Source organism: Leucoraja erinacea, chromosome 1 (genome assembly GCF_028641065.1).
Source record: "Leucoraja erinacea ecotype New England chromosome 1, Leri_hhj_1, whole genome shotgun sequence".
Taxonomy (NCBI): Eukaryota; Metazoa; Chordata; class Chondrichthyes; order Rajiformes; family Rajidae; genus Leucoraja; species Leucoraja erinaceus.
This window is the reverse complement of record NC_073377.1, coordinates 115,645,281-115,672,050: the sequence shown is the minus strand read 5'-3', so window position 1 is coordinate 115,672,050 and position 26,770 is coordinate 115,645,281. Positions and strand designations below refer to the sequence as shown.

At 42.6% G+C, this 26,770-nt stretch overlaps 1 protein-coding gene across 2 annotated transcripts in view; it reads right to left on the bottom strand.

Moving 5' to 3' along the window:
* The window catches only part of gstcd (glutathione S-transferase, C-terminal domain containing), a 219,554-nt gene that overhangs the window by 6,488 nt on the left and 186,296 nt on the right, over positions 1-26,770 (bottom strand). For both annotated transcript variants that reach the window (XM_055641751.1, XM_055641758.1), the window contains 3 exons: positions 12,892-13,025; positions 11,313-11,343; positions 6,566-6,635 (listed from right to left, as the gene is read on the bottom strand). In XM_055641751.1, the coding sequence (XP_055497726.1) occupies positions 6,566-6,635; positions 11,313-11,343; positions 12,892-13,025 (235 nt within the window). The remainder of the gene's footprint in view (positions 1-6,565; positions 6,636-11,312; positions 11,344-12,891; positions 13,026-26,770) is intronic.

The following is a 26,770-nucleotide window of genomic DNA, read 5'->3' as shown; positions in this document are numbered from 1 at the left end:
GAGAGAGTGAGAGCAGAGAGAGAATGGGAGAGAGAGAGAGAGAGAGGCAGAGAGGAGGAGTGCAACGGGGGTGGAAGGGGGCAGGGACTCGAGGAGGAGCTTTTTACGGCTCTTTGCTGAGCTGCAAAAGCAGTGGACGGGGAGCCGATCGTGGCTTCCACCAGCGGGACAGACGTTCGGGCCATGGACACGGAGAGGAGATGGTCCCCTGTGATGGGTAGAGAGGAGAGGGGAGAGAGGAGGGAGGGGGGTAGGGGAGGGCTGGGGGGGAGGGGGAAGTGGAGGGGAGCCGGGGGACACCAGCAGACAGAGCCAGGCCGGGAGAGCGGAGGGGGCAGAGAGGGGGGGAGGAGAGAGGTGGAGAGAGGCGGCCATACTCCCTCTGGAGATTTTTGGTCCGCAGCAGAGAGTGGGAGAGAGAGAAAATGAGACTGATTTAGGGGGAGGGGGGGAGAGAAAGTGAGAGAGAGAGAGGGGAGAGAGAGAGGAGAGCATCTGCGAGTCGAGAGCGGGGGGGGAGGAAGGGGGGAGGGGGGGGGGAGCGGCTTTAGGCTCTTTGCTGAGCAGCGAGCAAAGGCATTGTGATGTCCGCAGCTGCCGCAGCGGTTTGATTTAAAAAAAACAGTCCGTTTTGTGAACAACTTTATTAAAAATCTGGTGAAATAATTGATCAAATTTAGAGAGGAGTCGATTTCCGAAATCATAAGTTAAATCGCTACCGAAATTGTAAAAATCTCCGCGTTTTTACGTCTGGTTTTCAAGAAAATACGTTTCAAAGGCAAAATGACACACACCCACACGCACACACGGTTTTAAAAGTATATAGATTTTCACATTCTCAGGACTTCACACAACTCCAATGGGCCAATGAATGTTTCATTAAGTATAGACAAAAAGAACAATCAAATTTTATTTAGATGGGCTGCCAGACCCAATTAAGATATCAATGCTTTTAATCTCTCTCGAGTTGCGTTATCGGAGGGGTAATGACTGGGAAAACTCTGGAAAAATTAACTTTATGATTCCCTTTATTATACATTTTGCCAAGTTACTCTAAGTTGTACCAGACAATAGACAATAGGTGCAGGAGTATGCCATTCGGCCCTTCGATCCAGCACCGCCATTCAATGTGATCATGGCTGATCATCCCCAATCAGTACCCCATTCCTGCCTTCTCCCCAGATCCCCTGACTCCGCTATTTTTAAGAGCCCTATCTAGCTCTCTCTTGAAAGACATTTTCAACATCCACCTTTCACAAGCTAGGGTACTGCCCGATTCACCTCTACTCCATTGAGACAGTGGACTGTCTTTGGGACTGATGCATAGCAATGTGTTACAAAGTTGCAAACTATATTCTGCACTCTATCTTCCCCTTTGCTCTCTCTATTGTCTTTGTGCATGACATTTCCATTTATGCACGGTATTTCTGATCTGTTTGGATAGCACGCAAAACAAATCTTTTCACTGCACCTCGGTACAAATGACAATAATAAACCTAAATCTAAGTTGACAGTCTCATCCAACATATCTACATTATTAATTAAGCAAAAATCAGAAGCATATAAAATTGTCAGAGGCATGGAACTTTTTTCCCCATTGTGGAAATCTCAGTGTGGAGAACATAGCTTTAAGGTTAGAGAGGGTAAATTTAAATGAGATGTGCGGGGTATATATTACACAGAAAGTGGTGGGTGCTTGGAAGGTGCTGCCATGGGTGGTCTTGCGGGTGTGATGTTTAAGAGGCTTTTAGATAGGCACATGGATATGTAGAGAATGGAGTGATATAGATCACATGCAGGCAGTGATTAGTTTCACCGGGTATCATGTACGGCATGGAGATTATGGGCTGAAGGGCCTGTTCATGTGCTGTACTGTATTATGTTGTTCAAAAATGCTGCTCATCAAATGTTGACCCCAAAACACCAAGAAATAATTATTTAAAGTTTTTTTTTAATGTAAATAGAAGTCCAGTCTTTGGGTCTGCTATTGCATGGAACATTTTAATTATAACAGAGATTTTTTATCTATATGAGGAAATGGTCATTCTCTGTGAAATGTTCTTTGTATAATGCTACACAGTGAGCCACAAATAGAATTTGTTAGGACTTCATTCAGGGTATTGGACAACCTCAATGATTTAATAAACATGTTCCCAAATGAAATACATGTGAAGCTTTGCTAACTCATGCTAGATCCCGACCACAAAAACTCTGGAAAATTAATAGTGTTTATGTCCACAGAATATATAATAGCCCAGGACGGTAAATGGGTTCTGCTATTTATTACTTGACATTGTGGCAACCTGGTGGAATGAACTAACTGTTCTTGAAATTGATGACCACTCATTGTGTTTATTGAATTAGTTTTCCCATGTGGCTTGACGATCACGCCAACTAATATTATCATGTTTACACTGTACTTTAGTACTCACTCTGACCCGAGTATGAACCAACGCATATGCATCAGGAAGTACGTTTGCTCAATTATGGTGAGTTTTCTGCATTAAATGGAATTATTGTCTTAAAATTATGAAATGTAACCATTCCCAGGTACTCCAGATTATAAATTCATTATATACCTCATAGGGCAACCAGGCAATTTAGTCTTAGACACAGACCAGGATACTGTTAATCCTCCTCTTTTCCCTGAGTAGTTGCAGCTACGACTGAAATCGACAACTCACAATGAGCCTAAAAGGACATAAAGTGCAGGAGTAACTCAGCCGGTCAGGCAGTGTTGCCAGAGAACGTGGATGGACAATGTTTCGGATCGAGACCCTTCACAATGAATCTACATTGGTTTAGGATCTTAAATTGTGTTGTCAAAAAACATAAATATCAAAACATGAATCAGCAACAGCATGAAAAAATGAATCAAAGTCAGTCCCTCCCTCAGGCTTGGGTTAAATCCTAAATGATGATATGAATTTGCAACTTTTCTATCCTTATCTCACACTTTTTGTCTTTTCATCTTTGGTCTTTGTCCGACCATCTGCCTATCAAAACCCCACTCACTTGTACCCCCCCATTGCCTGCCAGGCTCTGTCTTGCCCCTCCTCTCTTCCAGCTTTCTCCCCCCCCCCCCCCCCCCCCCCCACCATAACAAGTCTGAAGAAGGGTCCCGACCCGAAAAGTCACCTATCCATGTCCTCCAGAGATCTGTCCCGCTGAGTTACTCCTACACTTGGTGTCTTTTTCAAAATATAAATGTCTCATTTCTTTGTAGGTCTCCTCTCTATGAAGAGCCTTGATAAAATATGTGGATGTAGAATATGTCGACATAGGCACGGTGGCGCAGTGGTAGAGTTGCTGCCTCACAGCGCCAAAGAACCAGGTTCCATCCTGACTACGGATGCTGTTGGTACGGGGTTTGTACGTTCTCCCTGTGACCACGCGGGGTTTTTCCGAGATCTTCGGTTTTCTCCCACACTCCAAAGATGTACTGGTTTGTAGGTTAATTGTCTTGGTGTAAATGTAAAAAAATTGTCCCTCATGTGTGTACGATAGTGTTAATGTGCGGGGATCGCTGGTCGGTGTGGACTCGGTGGGCCGAACGCCCTGTTTCCACACTGTATCTCTAAACTAAACTAAACAAAATCCACTGATTTTGGATGATCAGCCATGATCATATTGAGTGGCGGTGCTGGCTCAAAGGGCCGAATGGCCTACTCCTGCACCTATTTTCTATGTCTCTAAACTAAACTAGATTCTACCATCACTTACATAGGTTCAAAGATTTGAGGGATTGCAAATATCACATGGACGCTCCTTTTTAATTGGGTTTCAAGGACAGTTTTAGGGCGAACTAGAGGGTGCTAGGGTGATATAGCTGGAACAGAAAAGAAGGGACCACTCAGCTTCCAGCTGAAATGATCACTGAAAGGAAATAACCAGCAATATTCTCCGATCATAAAACTACTGAAGGAGTCCGCAACGTCAACAATTCTTTGACATTGGATTCAAACTCCTTCATTTGTACTGTGCGTCACCTAGAACCATGAAGCTAGTTATATGGTTAGCCAGCGGAGACTTGATGGGACAAGTAGCTTTATTCCGTGCTGTACCATCCCATAGCTTTACGAGGCTTACAACAACCATGAGAATACCATTACTGTCACTGCACTGATTGTGCCATCATTAAATAAACATGCTGATGATACAAAAGTGATGTGGCCATTCTGTGACTCGGGCCGGACAAAGACTGTACGGATCCATCAGACAAGCAAAGCAAGATCATGTCATCACTAATGTTTCCTTGTAGTGTCAGTGCAGTCCATCAGGCAAACCAGCTTCTCCCACCCTGGTTGACTCCATCTATATTGCCTTGTGGTGGCAGCCAACATAATCAAGGATAATTCACACCCCAGTCATTTCCAGATAATACAAAAGCTTGACAACATATATCACCAGATTCAAGTACAGCTTCTTCTCTGCTGCTATCAGACACTTGAACAGACTCACCATATACTAGGGTATCGTCCCGGTCTTCTAATGTACCTCCTTGCAGCCCAAACACTTTTATTATTTACATTTTTTTCACAGCTATACACTATATTCTGCACTCTATTTATTTTCCCTTTTACTGATTACTACCTGTTGAATTAATGTGTGGTATGATTTGCCTGATTAGCACGCAAAATAACATTTTTCACAAGGCGATAATAAACCAATACCGAAGATAGACACAAAAAGCTGGAGTAACTCAGCGGACAGGCAGCATCTCTGGAGAAAAGGGATGGGTGACATTTCAGGTCGAGACTCTTGTTCAGACTAGTTAGGGAACTAGTTTCCCCATATCGCCCTAAACTTTTCTCATCTATGTTCCAGCTTAAATGTCTTTTAAATATTGTTCCTGAACCTAAGCACCTCAAGCACTTCCTCTGCCAGATTGCTCCATATACCCGCCACCCTTTGTTTGAAAAAGTTGGCTGTTGGGTTCCTATTAAATCGTTTCCCTCTCACCTTAAACTTATGTTCCCTTGTCTCCTTTGCCGTGGGGTAAAGACCCTTTTCATTCATCCTATGTATGCCCCTCATGATTTTATGCACATTTATAAGATTACCCCTCAGTCGCCTATGTGCCAAGAAATAAAGTCCATGAATGCAGTGGTAGTCAATAAACCAATACCAAAATGTTCCTTGCCAGCATTTCACAGGTTGGAAATTAGCAGGTACTGCTGCTTCTCAAAAGCCTGGAACAGATGCTGAAAAGTGGGTGTGGAGATTAGTAATTTCAGTTGACGTAGATGTTAGCAGACAGCGTGGAGAAGCAGCAGGTAACATAAGTGCAGAAACCACGGGCAGTTTGAATGGGAAAATCCTCACAATCAATATATCTCCAGCAAATGTCTTCAGAATTTCCAGACAGATGGGGCATCTCATTTGTCATGGACAAACTGGGCCAAAGGTCCTATTTCCATGCTATTGGACTCTATGCAACAGGATCTCGTACCATTTTGAATACGGCTGCAAGTGGCCTCTTCCGTACTTGTAGAGCACAGATTTATAGCAGGAGTTGGTGGTGTGGGTGGACAAAAGGGGCCAGATTCTACATTTAATGAGCCCTTATTTACACGTACTTGTGAGAATCCCTATTACCTCAGTCATCTTTGGCTACCAGAATTAATCTCAACCTGAAAATTAAAAGAAGCATTAGTCATAGAATCAGTATGGAAACAGGAACTTTGGCCCAACTTGTCTATGCGGATCAAGACGCTCCATCTAAGCTAGTCCCATTTGCCTGCGTTTTCCCCATATCGCTCTAAACCTTTCCTATCCATGTTCCTGCTTAAATGTCCTTTAAATATTGTTACTGAACCTACCTCAAGCACTTCCTCTACCAGATTGTTCCATATACCTACCATCCTTTGAGAAATTTGCCTGTTAGGTTCCTATTAAATCTTTCCACTCTCACCTTAAGCCTATGTCCCCTTGTTTCCTTTGCTCTGGGGTAAAGACTCTACTCATTCATCCCACGTATACGCTTCATGATTTTATACACCTTTATAAGATTACAGCTCTCCTATGCGCCAAGGAATAAAGTCAATTAATGCAATGGTAATCAAGCAGAATTGGAGATGATTTGTTTTTCAAGTGTCAAATATTGAAGAAAAATATTTTTAAAATCTGTCTGAAATTACAAATGGCTTTGAAAGATGAAATAGTTAAGAAGAATTCCACTGGCAGGAGGATTGACGAGAACCCAGAAATTTAAGAATTTTTTGAAACATAGGAAGGAACTGGTTGATAGAATGATGGATATAGCTTCAATTGTACCTTTTAATTGGGTACAAGTGCGAAAAACAAATGTTCAGGTCTATGGGGAAATTGCAGGGTGAGTGAGATTATTTGGAGAGCATATTCACACAGCTGCTGCAGGCACATGTGCTATCATTGCACTCCTATTCACATTTCCAAGAAATACATTTTTTAATTGAGTTTGATGTCCACATCACAATGATATTCTTTGAATAAAGAAGCAGCCAGTCTGGGCTGTATGAAACACATTCAGTCAGTTTCTTCACCATTCTATAAGGTGGAAGCAGCTACATATCTGTCCTCGTACCTATTAACCGACGCTCTGCAGGGAGTTGTACAGCCGTCTGATCCGCAAACCTGCACAGTACCATGTGTTCCTGCAACACAAACAAAGCACAAAGCCAGAGATTTCACAACGACGAACAAATCTCACTTAAATTATCCACGAGCATGCTTACAGACATAAATTATAAAGAGCAAAATTAAAGAAAACAACAAGATTTATTATCTTGCAAATTAATAGATGCAATGGGGAATTAGTCAGCCCTTCAGCAAAGCATTAACACTGGATGACGCAAAATAGAATATTTCTGAATTCACGTGCCTTGTGGCTACAATTCCATCTAACTTCCAATGTAATTACAAAAAAATAGTTACTCAAGATTGCACTGACAAATTGTATTCTGGCTAATGTTTAATGAAAGCATACAATACCTTGAACCTAGCTACATTCAGCTACTGAAATCACCAATAACTGCATTAGCATACATTCAGAGCTTTCACCTGTCTAATGAGGCTACTTTAAATCCATCTGTCTACACATCAAAATAAAATAGTATTGCACAGACACAATTATATTGATCCAGCTGGCTAATTGTGTGAATTATTTACCTCATCTAAATCACTACTTTCTTTGTATGTTAGAAGTAATAATACTAATTGAAGGCATGAACATTCATTTTCTGCAAACGTCATGTTAAAAAGAAAAAAAGTTTACATTTGTTTCAGATGAACTAGCTCTGTTTAAAATTAATGCCCTATTTGCATTATGTGTAGCTTCTCAGTGGTTTCAGCAGGTTTCAAAAAGCATTAATGGAATAAATGACAATTGTTTTTTTAATTGAATCAGTTTCTGTTCTATGCAAAGTACATGTATAATTGATCATAAGCAAAAGATATAGGAGCTGTATTAGGCCATTTGACCCATCGTTGGCGCTGTCATTTGATCATGGCTGATCTATTTTTCCCCCTTAACCCCATTCTCCTGCCTTATCCTCATAACCTTTAACGTCTAGATTAAGGAACAGTTTCTTCCCAGCTGTTATCAGGCAACTGAATGGTCCTCTCATTAGCTACAGTGTCCTGACCTCCCATCTACCTCATTGGAGACTTTGAATCGGCCGTTATCTTTAATCTGACGTTATCAGACCTCAGTGTTGTATCTTACACCAAATGCTGTACCCATTATCCTTTATCTGTGCACTCTGGATGGTTTGATTGTATTCATGTATAGTCTTTTCTTTAACTGGATAGCACGCAAAAGCTTTTTGCTGTATCTCCGTACTCATGACAATAATATACTAAACTAATCAAGAACCTATCCATCTTTGTTTTAAAAATACCCAATGACTTGGCCTCCACCGCTGCCCGTGGCAATTAATGCCACAGATTCTTTATCTTCTGGCTAAATAAATTCCTCCTCATCTCGATTCTAAAGGTACGTCCTTTTATTCTGAGGCATTGATGCTGGTTCTAGCCAAGAACATAAATAACATTGCATTTTCTCCAGGTTGGCATTTGCTAGCATAGAATTTACACAGCATTAGAGTTGCAGGGATTCTTAGATTAATGGTAACCTACAAATAATTTTCCCAATGCCATTTATGATAGTTTAAAAGAAAGACCCCAACATCAATCACCTGGGACACCATAGCTTCACCCAAATGGTCTTCACCCAAATCTACATTTATTAATAACTAATATTTATCAACAGTAATGCATGCAATTCATAATGTACATGGATAGCAACTCTAGACAATTCTGCCTTGCTTGAATAGTTCAACATTTCTTGCATATCTGATCAATAAAATAAATAGAATTGTCCTAGGAGCGATAGTTTTTGTTCTTTTTTCCAATTCGTAAGAATGAAAGATCCCATGTGACTCAAACCCATTTTGCTCAATTCACCCCATGAACAAAGTATACTTATGACCACAAACAGAAATAGCGTCCCAACCCAAAACATCAGCTACCCATGTTCTTCAGAGATGCTGCCTGGCCCGCTCAGTTACTCCAGCACTTACTCTGTAGTTGCTTGTTTCTAACAATATCTTTCTTCAGAAGTCTACAAAAGGAAACAGCAATACCCGATAACTGGTATTATTTATAAAAATGATAGCACGAACAAAATAATTAATGCTGGCTCTACATGGTTTTCCTTCCTCCTCATCTATATTACTAAAAGTCTGTTCTTGACCGGTTTTGGCCATCTGTGCTGCGATTTCCGAGAGAATACCGCCACCTACAGCCATCATTTTTGGTCACCTTGCTCAGCCCCCCTCCGCCGTATGTGTGCCGAGGATTTTTCCCGTCGATGAAAAATGACAGAGATATTAATGATTTTACAAAATTCCCCATTCTCTCTGCTGCCCCTGCTGGCGTCAGGGGGGAGGGGCTATAAAACCAGGAAGTGGTGTGCCTCAATCAGTGTCTGCAAGCTGGAGGAAGGCAGAGGGTCACGTTTCTCTGAGCTGTGAATAACACTGAACACATGTCGACTCAAATGTAAGTGTCCTTAGTGGTTTTAAAATGCTTGCAGAATGTGTCTATTGGGTCTAAAATGTTTGCAAAAAGGGCTTATTGGTTCTAAAATGTTTGCAAAAAGTGTCTCTTTAAGTTCTACAATGCTTGCAGAATGTGTCTTTTTTGGTTCTAAAATGTTTTTTTTAGGTTCTCCCCCCCCCCCTCCCCTCCCCCCCTCCAACCCTCCCCCCCCCCTCCCCCCCTCTCCCCCCTCCCCCCCCCCCCCTCCCCCCCTCCCTCCCCCCCCCCACCCCCCCCCCCCCCCCCCTCCCCCTCCCCCCCCCCCCCCTCCCCCCTCCACCCCCCCCCCCCACCCCCCCCCCCCCTCCCCCCCCCCCCCCCCCCCTACCCCCCCCCTCCCCTCCACCCGCTCCCTCCTCCCCCTCCTCTCCCCCTCTCCCCCCTCCCCTCTCAGCACCCCCCCTCTCCCCTTCCTCCCCCTCCTCCCCCCTCCCTCTCCTCTCCCCCTCTCCTCCCCCTCCTCCCTCCCCCTCCCCTCCTCTCCCCCCCTCTCCTCTCCTCTCCTCTCCTCTCCTCTCCTCTCCTCTCCTCTCCTCTCCTCTCCTCTCCTCTCCTCTCCTCTCCCCTCCCCTCCCCTCACCCTTTTTTTCTCCCCCCTCTCTCTCTCCCCTCTTTTTCTCCCCCCCTCCCCCTCCCCCACTATTCCTCCCCTAAACCCCCTCTCCCCTCCACACACCCCTACCCCCTTCCCTCTACCCTCCCTCCCCCTCCCTGCTCCCCACCTCTCCCCTCCCCTCTCAGCACACCCTCTCTCCCCTTTTCCTCTCTCTCCCCCTCTTTCCTCTCTCTCCCCTCTCCTCCATCCCCTCCCCCCCACCCTCCCTCCCCTAAACCCCCTCCCCTCCACACCCCCTACCCTCTTCCCTCCACCTCCCTGCTCCCCACCTCCCCCCCCCTATCGCAGCACCCCCTCACTCTCACCCTCTCTCTCTCTCCCTCCCCTCCTCCCCACCTTTACCCCCTCACCCACCCTCCCTCTTCTCCTCCTCTCCACCCCCCTCTCCCTCATTCCCCTCTCTCTGTGACTGTCTCTCTCTCTGTCTCTGCCCCTTCTCTCTCTGCCCTCACTCTCTACCCCCGCCCACTCCCCCCCTCTCTAGGTGTGACTGCAAGTTGGGGGCTATGCGTCAGTAGATAGGTTGTTTATGGGATAAAAGGAGCAAAATAATAATATTAATATATCAAGGGGGGTAATTAGTGTGAGTGAGGGGGGGGGAGGGAGATAGTTAGTGTATGTGATGCTGCATGCCGCCTCCCCCCCCCCCCACAACCGCACGTTGGGGGAACAGACCCAACGGGTCTGCACTTGGTCTAGTAAACTGTTAAAAATCACTGCTGTAACCAGGGCTTACTGATGTATTTTATGTTCTTTTTTCAATCTGGTGCATGCCTGGTCTATGGGCCTTTTTCCTAAAGTAATCAGATGTGGAGGGGTTTTTATTTATATAACACCTGTCACAATTAAAGATATTCTAAACTATTATATATATCATGCAATTTTGAAGTGAATGAAAATTAAATACCACAAAAGTTAGTTTTGGGATGTCGGTTTTTTACAATCTATTATTAATGTTTGTGGACGATACATAGGGTCTGCAAAAGTGAACTCTGACAGTGACAGGGACTCAAAAGATGATTATTAAGGACAGAGCCTTTTTTTTGTAGAGAGAAAGATGCCAGTCACATATCTATTAACAATTAAACTACAATAATCAACATTTATTTACATCAATAAACTCCTTCTGTTTTGATTTCAAAAAATTACTAAATTTACTGATTTAATAAATTAGTAATAAAAAAGTATAAAACTATTTAAAATTCTAAAATAATTAGGAAATCTAGTTTTTAACATATTAGTGATGCTGGTATGCAGTACAAAATACAGCATTTAGGATAAATCTAGGCAGAAAGTACTGCGATTAAAATTGTCTGACCTCCAAAGAATCTCACGGTACTGAATGTTTGAGGCATGTTAGTCTGGAGAATGAATTTTGCTTACAGCTTTGTACACTGTTATATCATTGACTGGCAGGGACACAAGTGTTTGCAAGTGTAATATACATAAAATGATGGAATAATTCAGCGGGTCAGGCAGCATCTCTGGAGAAAAGGAATAGGCGACATTTCATGTCCAGACCTTTCTTCAGACTGGGAGTCTGAAGTGTAATGTTTTTGCAAGTGTAAAGTTTATTAACAGTAACTTGCAAATCGTTGAGGAAAATGCCACGTACCTTACATGACAAAACACTCTTGAATCTCTGGCTGTAAAAGAGATTAAATATAATTATTAGTTCTTATATTCAAAAATAACAGTGAACATAAGCAGAGTCATTTCACTGTGAATATTTCTGCAAAAGTGTTCATGGGCATAGACATATTAATATACCTTCATTGTCAATGAATGCAGAAATATTTAGCAATACATGCATGCATAAAAAATTAAAATATTTTCTGGAAGTAAACTTAACGATTAAGTTGAAAACAATGTGATGCAATTATTTCTAACAACCTTTTGAAAACACACACATTTTAAAAGGGAACCAATGGAATCAAGCAACCAAATGGTGGATAAGAGCAGGGAATGGAAGAACATGCTTATACGCAGGCAGATAAGAGTTGGTCTTGGCATTATGTTCGGCACAGACATTGTGGGCCGACGAGCCTGCTCTTGTGCTGCACAACAGTTCTATGTTCTATTTTTTATTCTATTCTGTCTATTCCAGTTCTATTTCATGATTGTATTCTTGACACAAACATGCAGTTAGCAGGAAGGCTAAAGACATCTTCACACATCTTATAGTTAATATATAAAATGCATTACATTAACAAAACCGGATTGGTTGAAAAGTAGTAAGTAAATTGATGAAGTTAAACCCTTTTGGACTTTTCCATTTGATTTCAAACAGCAATTTATGTTACTGTTTTGTGGGAAATACAATTACATCTATATAAGGCTCGGAATGTACAATGGCTTTTGTAAATCACACATTGATTTTCTAATGATAACATTATAAGTGATGGGGCGAGGGGAAGGGGATGATTGAGAGGCTTTGCGTGTGTATATAAATGATGACGACACTCCTTAATGTTGACAGGCACCATTTTTACTTTGTTAGATACTAGTGTTCAATTTGCCGTGAGCTGTCTTCTCAGTAAAATACAAGTGGTTTCCACAGCAACCCTCAGCAGCACAGACATCAAGGTTGGTCGTAAAGTATTTAAAATTCTCGATATACTTGCGGGGAATGAAAGACCTGGATTGCCACCATAACTTAAATTGAATATCTTGAGAAGCTTTGAACTGTAGAAATTGTTGCTACATTGCTTATTACTTTCCTGATGACAGCTGACTCTCCCCACCCAAACCTTGGCTGAACCAATGTGCAAACTGTTCTGCTTGAATTGTACTTATTCAGGCTGAAAATAAACAGGGCGGCGCAGTGGCACGGTGGTAGGGTTACTGACTTATAGTGCCAGAGACCCAGGTTCGATCCTGACTAAGGATGTTGAGTGTATGGAGTTTGTACATTCTTCCTGTGAGGTTGAAAAAACCAATGCAGTTACAGGGAAATTGTATAAATTCCATACAGACAGCACCCATAGTCAGACCCAGGTCCTTGATGCTGTAAGGCGGCAAATGTACCACTGCAAAACTGTGCCACGCTATCTTTTAAAAGTCAGATCATGATCTGGTAAAGCACCAATAAGAATGAATGGGTATTGAAAAAAAGAGCCCCACAATATCTACAAATGTTAGGGAGCAAGGCTCGAAGTAGACGCAAGATGAAATCAACAGGGAGCTACACCCACCTTCTTGGGAATGTGTACTTGACTGTATTCTGTATGAAACCGTAGCAGCATGGGCAGACAACAAAGGCCGCCTGAGCCATGATACAATGATCGATCACCATGTCAGTCGCCACCCCGCACGCGTGAAGTGCCACCTGGAAAGTAAAAGTGGGAGTTAAGAATAATTGCTCACACAGAAGGTGTGAAGACCTCATAGAGCATCAGTTACTGCAACATTAAATTGGATCTGCTTGAAAATTTGACACTCCTTAAATTGATTTCCATGAGATGGTTGAATAGATGTAGTGTCATGCAGCGTGGAAACAGGCTCTGGCCCACCGCGTCCACGCTCACTATTGATTTTATCTCTAAAATGGGAAAGACTCTGTCCCCTACTCCCAATCCCTCCGTCTACACCGCATCTGTGTCCAGGATGAGGTTTTCGATACTAGATCATCAGCGATGTCCTCATTCGTTAGGAAACAGGGGTTCCCCTCTTCCATTATAGATGAGGCTCTCCTACTAGGGTCTCCTCGATATTCCTCGCTCTTGCTCCCTCTTTTCCCATTCATAACAAGGACAGGGTCCCCCTTGTTCGCACTTTCCACCCCATCAGCCGTTGCATACAGCATATAATCCTCCAACACTTTTGCCACCAACGGTGTTCCACTACTGGCCACATCTTCCCATCTCCTCCCCGATTTGCTTTCCGCAGAGACCGTTCCCTCCACAAATTCCCTGGTCAACTCGTCCCTTCCCACCCAAACCTCAGGTACTTTCACTTGCAATAGCAGGAGATGCAACACCTGTCCCTTTACCTCCCACCGTGGACCGCGACTCCATCCAAGGACCCCAATCAGTCTTTTCAGGTGAGGCAGAGGTTCACTTGCACCTCCTCCAACCTCATCTATTGTATCCGCTGTTCCAGGTGTCAACTTCTGTACATCGCTGAGATCAAGCGCAGGCTGCTCGGTGATCGTTTCGCTGAACACCTCCGCTCAATCCGCCTTAATCTACCTGATCTCCTGGTTGCTAAGCAATATAACTCCCCCTCCCATTCCCAAACTGACCTTTCTGTCCTGGGCCTCCTCCATTGTCAGAATGAGGCCTAGCGCAAATTGGAGGAACAGCACCTCATATTTCACTTGGGTAGCTCACACCCCAGCGGTATGAACATTGACTTCTCTAACTTCAAATAGCTCTTGCTTTCACTCTCTCTCCATCCCCTCCCCCTTCCCAGTTCTCCCACCAGTCTTACTGTCTCCGACTACATTCTATCTCTGTCCCGCCCACTCCCCTGACATCAGTCTGAAGAAGGGTCTCGACCGAAACGTCACGCGTTCCTTTTCTCCAGAGATGGTGCCTGGCCCACTGAGTTACTCCAGCATTTTGTGTCTACCTACTTACTATTGATCACCTGTTCATACTAAGAATACATTATTCCACTACACACACACCAGGTGCAATTTTTACCATGGTCAATTAACCTACTAACACGCACGCCTTTGGGAGACTGGAAGAAACCGGAGCGCCCGGTGGAAATCCGAGTGGTTCAGGGAGAATGTGCAAACACCACACAGACAACGGCCAAGGTCAAGATTGAGCCCGTGTCTCAGGCCCTCTGAGGCAGCGGTCCAACCAGCTGTGCCAGTGAGCCGTCCATTCGCCACTGTGCCGCCCTAATTAGAAATAACTGGAAAGATCAAGAGGCTACATTTTCCTCTTGGCACTTGAAACTCTGTGATCAAATTTTATTTTAAGACCATAAGACATAGGAGCAGAATTTGGCCATTCGGCCCATTGAGTCTGCTCAGCCATTCGATCATGGCTGATCTATTTCCCTCTCAATCCCAATCTCCTGCCAACTCCCCATAACCTTTGGTTCACGGCAATGAATTTCACAGATTCACCACCCTGTGGCTAAAGAAATGTCACTTCATCTCCAGTCTAAAGGTATGTATTCTGACACTGTTCTGGTCCTAGACTATCCAAATACTGAAAACATTATCGCTACATCCAGTCAATCTATCCCACTCACACTCCATTAAGCTTTGAAAATGTATTTCTCCTTCACTCCTCACGATTATGTTTTCCATGTGGGAGGCAATTCAGAAGTTCATTTAAATCTCATTTGTCAAGTGTAAGGCAAAATGAGCATGGAGATTGGCATCTATACCAAAGCCGATCCAAATGTGGTCAATGATATTGTCCATTCATGTCTTCCAGACACTGATCGACAGCAGTAAAACTAGTTCTCTGTCTCTCTCGCTACAACTGCTGTCAATCTGGCCTCTGCTTTCTCCTCCTAGGCCAGGGACTGAACCTGGGGCCAATCCTGATCAACAGGAGAAGTTCACTTATCCAAAGTCTTTAAACTTTATGGAGCATGGGTAACATTTTTGATTTAATTAAAGATATGTGTTATTGCTCTATTTTAGGTTAATACTGATTACCATAACATTCCAAAAACATTAATTTCCTGTTCTGTTTTGCAGTGAATATTTACATATGTAATCGTATAGTCATGTTCCAAGAAAGTAATTTGTTTAATTTAGTTTAGAGATACAGCGTGGAAACGGCGCCATTGGCCCGCCACGTCCCTGCCGACCAGTGACCCTATACACAAGCACTGTCCTACAGACTAGGGACAATTTACAATTTTTACCAAAGCCAAATTAACCCCCTGAATGTCTTTGGAGAGTGGGAGGAAACCGGAGCTCCCAGGGAAAACCCATGCAGTCACAGGGAGAACGTACAAACTCCGTACATAAAGCACTCACAGTCAGGATGGAACCTGGGTCTGTGGCGCTGTAAGACAGCGACTCTACTGCTCCGCCACTGTGCCGCCCCAGGAGTAACTGTATTGTGTCTCATCTCAATAATGTGGCCAGTTCTTGGACACTTGCCAAATCCTGTCTCTTTGTTGAAACATAATTCTGAAAATTATAGCTATGACACAAAGAACCTCAGGGACTGGTTTATATCTCTGATTTTAATTGCTCCAGTACAAGGAGTCCTGTCTTTAACCCACAGGCCCCAAAAGTTAGCAATTCCCTCCCAAATAATTTCCCTTTCTTCCCCTCTTCCCTCTTTTAAGATGTTTCTTGGTTCAAGTTCACATTTATTGTCTTGTGCACCAATTAAGGTACAGTGATATTTGAGTTACCATACAGCCATACAAGTAAAAAGAACACAATACATGATAGAGTTCAACATAAACATCCATCACAGTGGAATCAGCATTCCTCACTGTGATGGAAACATAGAAACAGAAAATAGGTGCAGGAGTAGGCCATTCGGCCCTTCGAGCCTGCACCGCCGGCTCGAAGGCGATAAAGTTCAGTCGATCTTCCTCCTTTGTTCACCCATGGTCGAGCCTTGAACCCTCTGCAGTCGCCACTACAGACGGCCCGATGTACACGCCCTCTCGTCGGGATGATCGAAACTCTGTCGGCGGGACGGATCAGAACACACTCCGCGGCTTGGAGTTCCCGAATCGGCCGCTTCTTACCGGAGACCGCGGCTTCACGATGTTAAAGACCACGGGCCAGTGGTCGGAGCATTTTTTCTGGCGATCCCCGGCAAGGGATCCCAGGCTCCGCGATGGTAAGTCCACGCCCGGGGGTAGAAGCTCCGAAGACCGCTGCAGTCAGCAGACCCCCGCGGATAGAGCTCCAACACTGGCAACCCTCGGCAAAGGATCCCAGGCTCCGCAATGGTAAGTCCGCACCGCGCCTGCTGCTGAAGATCTGGGCCGATCTCCGGTCTGGAAAGGCCACACCAAACCAGCTGTTAGGCCACGAGGGGGGAGCGAAGATGCGTCAAGGAGAAAAGTCGCATCTCCGTTGAGGTAAGTGACTGAAAACAGTTTCCCCCTATTCCCCACCCCCTCCCCCATAAAACATACAGAGAAACATTAAATCATACATTTAGACGCACTAAAAATAACAAAAAAAATTGGAAGGACAGACGGGTTGCTGGCGAGGCCAACGTCTCATGCTAAGTATTTTGCTATCTGCCCTAATATTGCTTGGGCACCTTGCTTTCAGCTGGATATACTACAGTAGATGTTATGCTTTCAATAAAAGATTTACCCAAAATGCTGGAGTAACTTAGCGGGTCCAAGTTATGCTTTCAACAACATTTAAGCGGTCTGAGAATCTTCACACCGTTAATCCAAAGACACGTAGGAGGGACGGCTAATAAGTGAGACTGATGAGCAGAACAACCTCCAGTCCACTTTACAAAGCAAAATCAATAAAAACAATGCACTTTTCTTTTTCCTTGCATTCAATTTAGTTTATGCTTTCATATTCCTCACCTCTGTTTGATGAGGAGTGGCTCAGTGGCACAATGGTAGAGCTGCTGCCTCACAGCACCAGAGACTTAGGTTCGATCCTGAATGTGGGTGTTGTCTGTGCGGAGTTTATACGTTTTACCTGAGCCCGGTGAGTTTCCTCTGAGTGCTCTGGTTTCCTCCCACATTCCAAAGGTTTGTAGGTTAATTGGCTTCTGTAAAAATTGGTCCTACTGTGTAGAATATAGAACTAGTGTATGAATGATCAATGGTCAGCGTGGACTGGGTGGGGCAAAGGGCCTGTTTCATCGCTGTAGCTCTAGACTAAACTAAACTATTCTGCTACCTCTTTAATAAGGTAAATTCAGTATTAGAAAGACAATTTCAACTTTTCCGTGTCATTTCTCCAGTCTTTATCTTCCTGTATAGAAGTCCAGACTAATCCATATCCAGCTTGGCTTGCCTTCAGCTTAGTTTGCCAACCCTCTAGAGTTACCCTGAACTTTTCAGGATTTTAAGATTAATTTCCAGAAGAATGTTGTGAATGATTCAAGTTTAGTTTAGTTCGTTTTAGTTTAGTTTAGACATACAGGCCCTTTGGCCCACCTTCGACTGGCGATCCCTGCACACTAATACCTGTACTATCCTGCACACACTAGGGACAATTAACAATTTTACCAAGCCAATTAATCTACAAACCTTTCTTTGGAGCATGGGAGGAAACTGGTGCACCCAGAGAAAAGCCACGCAGGTCACGGGGAGAACGTACAAACTCTATACAGACAGCACCCGTAGTCAGGACCAAACCCAGATCTTTGACACTGTAAAGCAGCAACCAGACTGCTTATACACCATGGTGAAATGTCATCAGGTGCCTCAAAGGAATATGTTGTTCATTAGTTTCTTTAAACTATATTATTGATAATAGATACATTGGAGCAAGCAAAAAGAAGATGATCTGATTTGATGAGGTTGTTCGAGATCAGAGGTCTTGAAATGACAGATATTGAACCAGTGGAGACACAAGAAATCTTGAGCAAAACACAAAGTGCTGGAGTAACTCGACCGATCAGGCAGCATCTCTGGAGGGAATGGATAAGTAGTGTTTCGGGCCGGGATAATTCTTCAGGCCCAAGGATGCCTTTCTATTACCTCCACAAATGCTGCCTGTCCCACTGAGTTACTCCAGGACTTTGTGTTTTCTGAACAAGTGTCAAGAAAATTAAATTCAGTCAAGCAAATCAGTTGAAATAAAACGCTATTATCAGCGGTGATGTCCATGTAACTGCTCACATTTCTTACAAATCCACCACTGTTATTTAGAGAAGGGACTCAATCATCTTTACATTGGCTGTTCTACATGTCCTCAGACCTGTGACGTAAAACACATTTTCATCAACTGTTTTGGCCCAAGTAACTGAACTTGGGCTGTTTCCACGCTGTACTACTCTACATAGATATAAAGTGTTAATGATCAAATGGGACAACCCCCAGGTCTTAACTGAACACTACCTTTAGGGAGTGATGCATACAATTGCTCATGCTTGTTCTGATTGGAAGGAGGATTGTGCTGTTTACATTTTAACATTCCTTGTGAACCCCTTAGGGTTACCGCACTTCATATAAATACATATACAATTCACTCATAGATGGATCTAACTTGGGACAAGAGCATTTTATTGTCTACTTACAAAATCATTATTTTAGCTTTAACCTTTCTCAGAATAGATGTATTGAATAGACATATTGCAAGAAAATGAATTTACAAACAATTTCACTAATCTTGCAACTCGTCAAAGTAAATAATTCAAAAAGAATGCAGCCTCTCATCTGTGCTTCTTAAACTGGTTCCACCTTTTTGGAAGCAGAGATTCAATGACAGACATAATACTTTGATCTGAGATGCATTGAAATTAATGTGGAGTTGTTTTACTAGTCCATGGAGAGGAAGGAAATGATAGAAACATAAAAAAGTCCATGAATTCATGCATCCTGCTACTTCAAATACAGTGCCCTCCATAATGTTTGGGTCACAGACCCATCATTTATTTATTTGCCTCTGTAATCCACAATTTGAAATTTGTAATAGAAAAAATCACATGTGGTTCAAGTGCACATTGCCAGACTTTATTAAAGGGTATTTTTGGTTTCACCATGTAGAAATTACAGCTGTGTTTATACATAGTCACCCTATTTCAGGGCACCATAATGTTTGGGTCTCATGGCTTCACAGGTGTTTGTAATTGCTCAGATGTGTTTAATTGTCTCCTTAATACAGGTATAAGAGAGCTCTCAGCACCTAGTCTTTCCTCCAGTCTTCCCATCACCTTTGGAAACTCTTATTGATGCTCATCAACATGAGGACCAAAGTTGAGCCAATGAAAGTCAACAAAGCCATTATGAGACTGAGTAACAAGAATAAAACTGTTAGAGACATCAGCCAAAAACTTAGGCTTACCAAAATCCACTGTTTGGAACATCATTAAGAAGAAAGACAGCACTGGTGAGCTTACTAATCGCAAAGGGACTGGCAGGCCAAGGAAGACCTCCACAGGTGATGACTGAAGAATTATTTCTATAATAAAGAAAAATCCCCAAACACCTGTCCGACAGATCAGAAACATTCTCCAGGAGTCAGGTGTGGATTTGTCAATGACCACTGTCCGCAGAAGACTTCATGAACAGAAATACAGAGGCTACACTGCAAGATGCAAACCACTGTTAGCCACAAAAATAGCATGGCCAGGTTACAGTTTGCCAAGAAGTACTTAAAAGAGCAACCACAGTTCTGGAAAAAGATCCTGTGGACAGATGAGACGAAGATTAACTTATATCAGAGTGATGGCAAGAGCAAAGTATGGAGTAGAGAAGAAATTGCCCAAGATCCAAAGCATACCACCTCATCTGTGAAACATGGAGGTGGGGGTGTTATGGCCTGGGCATGTGTAGCTCCTGAAGGTACTGGCTCACTTATCTTCATTGATGATACAACTGCTGATGGTGATAGCATAATGAATTCTGAAGTGTATGGACACATCCTATTTGCTCAAGTTCAAACAAATGCCTCAAAACTCATTGGCCGGCGGTTCATTCTACAGCAAGACAATGATCCCAGATATACTGCTCAAGCAACAGAGGAGTTTATCAAAACTAAAAAATGGTAAATTCTTCAGTGGCCAAGTCAATCACGCGATCTGAACTCAATGGAACATGCCTTTTATATGCTGAAGAGAAAACTGAAGGGGACTAGCCCCCAAAACAAGCATAAGCTAAAGATGGCTGCAACACATCTACATCTGAAGAAGGCCGGAAATGTTGCCTATTTCCTTCGCTCCATAGATGCTGCCCCACCCGCTGAGTTTCTTCAGCACTTTTATCTAGCTGCAATACAGGCCTGGCAGAGCATCACCAGAGAAGACACCCAGCAACTGGTGTTGCCCATGAATCGCAGACTTCAAGCAGTCATTGCATGCAAAGGATGTGCATCAAAATACTAAACATGACTACTTTCATTAACATGACATTGCTGTGTCCAAAACATTATGGTGCCCTGAAATGGGGGGACTATGTATAAACACTGCTGTAATTTCTACATGGTGAAACTAAAATGTATAAAAATACCCTTTATTAAAATCTGACAATGTGCACTTTAACCACATGTGATTTTTTATATTACAAATCTCAAATTGTGGAGTACAGAGGCAAACAAATAAATGATGGGTCTTTGTCCAAAACATTATGGAGTGCACTATCGGTGGATAACATCCACTGAAAGAGTCATACAGAGATACAGCACAAAGATATCCTTTTCAGATAAGGTTTACTGTGCTTACTGACCAGTGACCGTTCCCTGATACTACTACTGCACTAATTCCATTTTATTCCACCCACATTCTCCCCCGATTCCCACTAATGTGGCAGGGGGATGGGAGCATGAGCAGAGAGACAGAGGGATGTAAAATGAGGGTAGAAGCAATAGGAAGCAAGGTGAAAAGTAAAAGTGGCAGGCAGACAAATCTAGGGCAAAAATCAAAAAGGGCCACTTTTCAACATATTGTATAAGGGGTAAGAGTGTTGTAAAAACAAGCCTGAAGGCTTTGTGTCTCAATGCAAGGAGCATTTGTAATAAGGTGGATCAGTTGAATGTGCAGATAGTTATTAATGAATATGATATAGTTGGGATCACGGAGACATGGCTCCAGGGTAACCAAGGCTGGGAGCTGAACATCCAGGGATATTCAATATTCAGGAGGGATAGACAGAAAGGAAAAGGAGGTGGGGTAGCGTTGCTGGTTAGAGAGGAGATTAACGTAATAGAAAGGAAGGACATTAGCTTGAAGGATGTGGAATCGATATGGGTAGAGCTGCGAAACATTAAGGGTCAGAAAACGCTAGTGGGAGTTGTGTACAGGCCACCTAACAGTAGTAGTGGAATTGGGGATGGCATCAAACAGGAAATTAGAAATGCGTGCAATAAAGGTAAAACAATTATAATGGGTGACTTCAATCTACATATAGATTGGGTGAATCAAATTGGCAGGGGTGCTGAGGAAGAGGATTTCTTGGAATGTATGCGGGATAGTTTTCTAAACCAACATGTAGAGGAACCAACGAGAAAGCAGGCTATTCTAGACTGGGTTTTGAGTAATGAGGAAGGGTTAGTTAGCAGTCTTGTTGTACGTGGCCCCTTGGGCAAGAGTGACCATAATATGGTTGAGTTCTTCATTAGGATGGAGAGTGACATAGTTAATTCAGAAACAAGGGTTCTGAACTTAAAGAAAGGTGACTTTGAGGGTATGAGACGTGAATTGGCCAAGATAGACTGGCAATTGATTCTTAAAGGGTTGACGGTGGATATGCAATGGAAGGCATTTAAAGACCGCATGGATGAACTACAACGATTGTTCATCCCAGTTTGGCAAAATAATAAATCAGGGAAGGTAGTGGATAACAAGGGAAATCAGGGATAGTATCAAAACAAAAGCATACAAATTAGCCAGAAAAAGCAGCCTACCAGAGGACTGGCAGAAATTCAGAGTCCAGCAGAGGAGGACAAAGGGCTTTATTAGGAAAGGGAAAATCGATTATGAAAGAAAACTGGCAGGGAACATAAAAACTGACTGCAAAAGCTTTTATAGATATGTGAAGAGAAAAAGATTAGTTAAAACAAATGTAGGTCCCTTGCAGTCAGAAACAGGTGAATTGATCATGGTGAACAAGGACATGGCAGAGCAATTGAATAACTACTTTGGTTCTGTCTTCACTAAGGAAGTCATAAATAATCTGCCGGAAATAGCAGGGGACCGGGGCTCAAATGAGATGGAGGAACTGAGTGAAATCCAGGTTAGTCGGGAAGTGGTGTTAGGTAAATTGAATGGATTAAAGGCCAATAAATCCCCAGGGCCAGATTGGCTGCATCCCAGAATCACCGGAAGTAGCCCCAGAAATAGTGGATGCATTAGTGATAATTTTTCAAAACTCTTTAGATTCTGGAGTAGTTCCTGAGGATTGGAGGGTAGCTAAAGTAACCCCACTTTTTTAAATAGGGAGGGAGAGAGAAAACGGGGAATTACAGACCAGTTAGTCTAACATCGGTAGTGGGGAAAATGCTAGAGTCAGTTATTGAAGATGGGATAGCAGCACATTTGGAAAGTGGTGAAATCATTGGACGAAGTCAGCATGGATTTATGAAAGGTAAATCATGTCTGACGAATCTTATAGAATTTTTCGAGGATGTAACTAGTAGAGTGGATAAGGGAGAACCAGTGGATGTGTTATATCTGGACTTCCAGAAGGCTTTCGACAAGGTCCCACATAAGAGATTAGTATGCAAACTTAAAGCACACGGTATTGGAGGTTCAATATTGATGTGGATAGAGAACTGGCTGGCACACAGGAAGCAAAGAGTAGGAGTAAACGGGTCCTTTTCACAATGGCAGGCAGTGACTGGTGGGGTACCGCAAGGCTCAGTGCTGGGACCCCAGCTATTTACAATATATATTAATGATTTGGACGAGGGAATTGAATGCAACATCTCCAAGTTTGCGGATGATACAAAGCTGGGGGGCAGTGTTAGCTGTGAGGAGGATGCTAGGAGGCTGCAAGGTGACTTGGATAGGTTGGGTGATTAGGAAAAGGGGAGATGCAACGAGACCTGGGTGTCATGGTACACCAGTCATTGAAAGTAGGCATGCAGGTGCAGCACGCAGTGAAGAAAGTGAATGGTATGATAGCATTCATAGCAAAGGGATTTGAGTATAGGAGCAGGGAGGTTCTACTGCAATTGTACAGGGTATTGGTGAGACCACACCTGGAGTATTGCGTACAGTTTTGGTCTCCTAATCTGAGGAAAGACATTCTTGCCATAGAGGGAGTACAGAGAAGGTTCACCAGACTGATTCCTGGGATGGCAGGAATTTCATATGAAGAAAGACTGGATAGACTCGGCTTGTACTCGCTAGAATTTAGAAGATTGAGGTGGGATCTTATAGAAAATTACAAAATTCTTAAGGGGTTGGACAGGCTGGATGCAGGAAGATTGTTCCCGATGTTGGGGAGCTCCAGAACAAGGGATCACAGTTTAAGGATGAGGGGAAGTCTTTTAGGACCGAGATGAGAATTTATTTTTTTCACACAGAGAGTGGTGAATCTGTGGAATTCTCTGCCACAGAAAGTAGATGAGGCCAGTTCATTGGCTATATTTAAGAGGGAGTTAGATGTGTCCCTTGTGGTTAGAGGGATCAGGGGGTATGAAGAGAAGGCAGGTACAGGATACTGAGTTGGATGATCAGCCATGATCATATTCGAAGGCTCGAAGGGCTAAATGGCCTCCTCCTGCACTTATTTTCTATGTTTCTATGTAATCTGGGAGAATATTCTCCCAGATTCTACCACTTCTCCACCCAGTCACAGTTAATTTACAGTGTTGTAGTTCATGGGATATATGCAATATGCAATATACAAGTTGGGTTCCTACCCAGGCATTCTGGCTGCCTCACGTGGCTGCTGGTGATTTAAACAAATCCTAAATTTATTAATCTAGATTGCACAATTTGTAAACTGAGTTTTTTTTTGAATATTTAATACGTATCTGCCACTTCTGGGAGTAAAATTAACTCAATTTTTATTTCCCCTGTAGCCCATATGGATTCCTTTAAATAATTCCTGTCTCGACCCGCATGCAGTTCCCATTACTCGAGGTGTTCACCGGGTGTCAGGATAGTGAGGAAATATTCCACTTTGCCTGCAAGTCGAAGCCAGCTTTTAGTCTGGTGCAAATGGTGCAATCTGGGTCCAGATTAACCCAGAGAATACTGTACGCAGAGACAGGCTGCAAACTGTCAGTGAGAGAAGCTGAACATCCCCCCAGTACTTTGCAACTAATTTGATGCACGACAGCTGCTTTCCTTTTCGGTAAAAGCTTTGGCATTCCCTTCATTAGATTGAAAGGCAGGTGTACTTGATGGCAGCTTTCTGAGCCCTATCACAACCAACATACCCACTCCATCCAGATTTTGACAGGGATTGTTCAACATGTACAATTATAGCAGGTGATTTCATACTCAGAATTCAATCCGTTTTGGGGGATAATCACATTTAGATTTAAGATCTGGATGGATGTCTGCAGCAGAAAAAAACTTCAAAACTGTGCAATCTAGTTTAATGAGTTTAGGATTTAAAAAATATATAATTTTAAATGAGAATAAAGATTTTTACTTATTCACTTCATCAGATTCAAATCAACAAATGCCTGCAGTAAGTGAGGCCTATTTTTAAACCTTAATGTGGTGCAGTGTGGTGCTGGTGTTGCATTTCCCACTTCCACAGCTGTCACCAGTCCTGTCTGAGTGTGTGAGAGGAGCACGTTCATGTACTTTGTCGCTTATTCCCAACTGTCCTGAATAAAGCCAATGTTAATCAGTCTGAAAACATTATTGATGCCATTGAGAACAAACATTCTGAATAGGGTGCAAGGTAAAGGGGCCAAGTTCTCCTCTTACTGCATAGAAAAGTATGAAAACAAATCGAGAGTGTCTTGGTCTTCAGTTATCCTCAGTATTTCTATAAGTAGCACCAGTAAGGTGACAGACAAAAGTAAGTTGAACCTCAAATTGTTGCTGGATAAGTATGAGAGGAATTTTGCCCTTGGGCAGCAGCGTTAAACAAGGAACGATAAAATGTCCTATTGGACAATTAACAGTTACTTACTGGTTTTCTGACCAATCTTTATTCTTCAATTAACAATTAAAACATAATACCATGTAAAAAGGATGCTGGTTTACACCCTGAAGATGGATCACAAAAAGCTAGAGTAACTCAGCGGGTCAGGCAGCATCTCTGGAAAAAACTAATAGGTGATATTTCAGGTCGAGACCCTTCTTCAAACTGATGATGAAGGATCTCGACCCGAAATGTCACCTACAGTATTCCTTCTCAAAACATAATACCTTGCAGCTTGTGGAATTTTATAGTCCCCAAATTGGCTGCTGTGTGTCTGTACATTACAACAATGGCTACACTTTAAAAGAAAATGCCACACTGGCTGATTTTTTTTGGGTGTCCTGCAAAATAATTCAACTCCTTTCTTGAAGTTATCCTTGAAGCCTTGATCATCAAGTCTGTTAAAATGTGCTAAATTATCACATTAGTTTTCTTTGCATTCTCTGGAACTCAAATATACTTTGAAACCCAATGCTCACTGCCAATGACAAATGTACTACTAATGAGTTACCTAATGCTTCCATTACACACGACAAGACTAGCCTATAGTTGATGGAGGATGACTGGCGCATAATTCAATTTATACTCATTCCACCACCATTGTATACTTCCATTGCCGTTGCTACTGTTCTACGAGGAACAGCCTGTGCAAACTTGTTAAAACACCAGATAGTGTTGGGACCATTCTTTTTTGATGGATGGACAGCTATTGCAAATTTAAAATACATGATGGTTTATTTAAATATGTGTTGTTAAGATTAATGCAATGTTTTTGGTTTTCTATATTTCTATGTTGTTTTATTCAGAGGCCTTGCTGTGTAATTCTTAATAGCAATAAAAATACTGCAAAATATTATGACTCTAAATGCTCACTAAAGGTACAAGTAAAATTGATTCATTTATTCTGTAAAATCAATAAACTCATTTTATAATTCAATAATAATAACAATAAACAACATACGAATAACATGAGATATCCTCATCCAAGTATATCCTCATCCATCTGCAATCTCCGCCATAAAATTTTACAAACTATCTCATTACGATGCTTGCATTTTTTAATTCTGCACTCTGTAACAGTAATTCAGCTGTAACAATCTATTTTCCTAAGATAGAGACAAAAATCTGGAGTAACTCAGCAGGTCGCACAGCAATGGAGATGTCCATCATTAGTTAAACTAACATCTGCAGTTTCTTCCTACACAACCTATTTTTCGCTCTTTTTGTCTTCTCTTTTGCACTAACCGGTGTACTTACTATGGGATGATCTGCCTGGATAGGATGCATATCGGCATCCTATACGATAATAAACTAATACCAATACAAAAATGGCCAATGTAATATTTTTTCTATTTGTAACAAATAAAGACCATTAGGCAACAT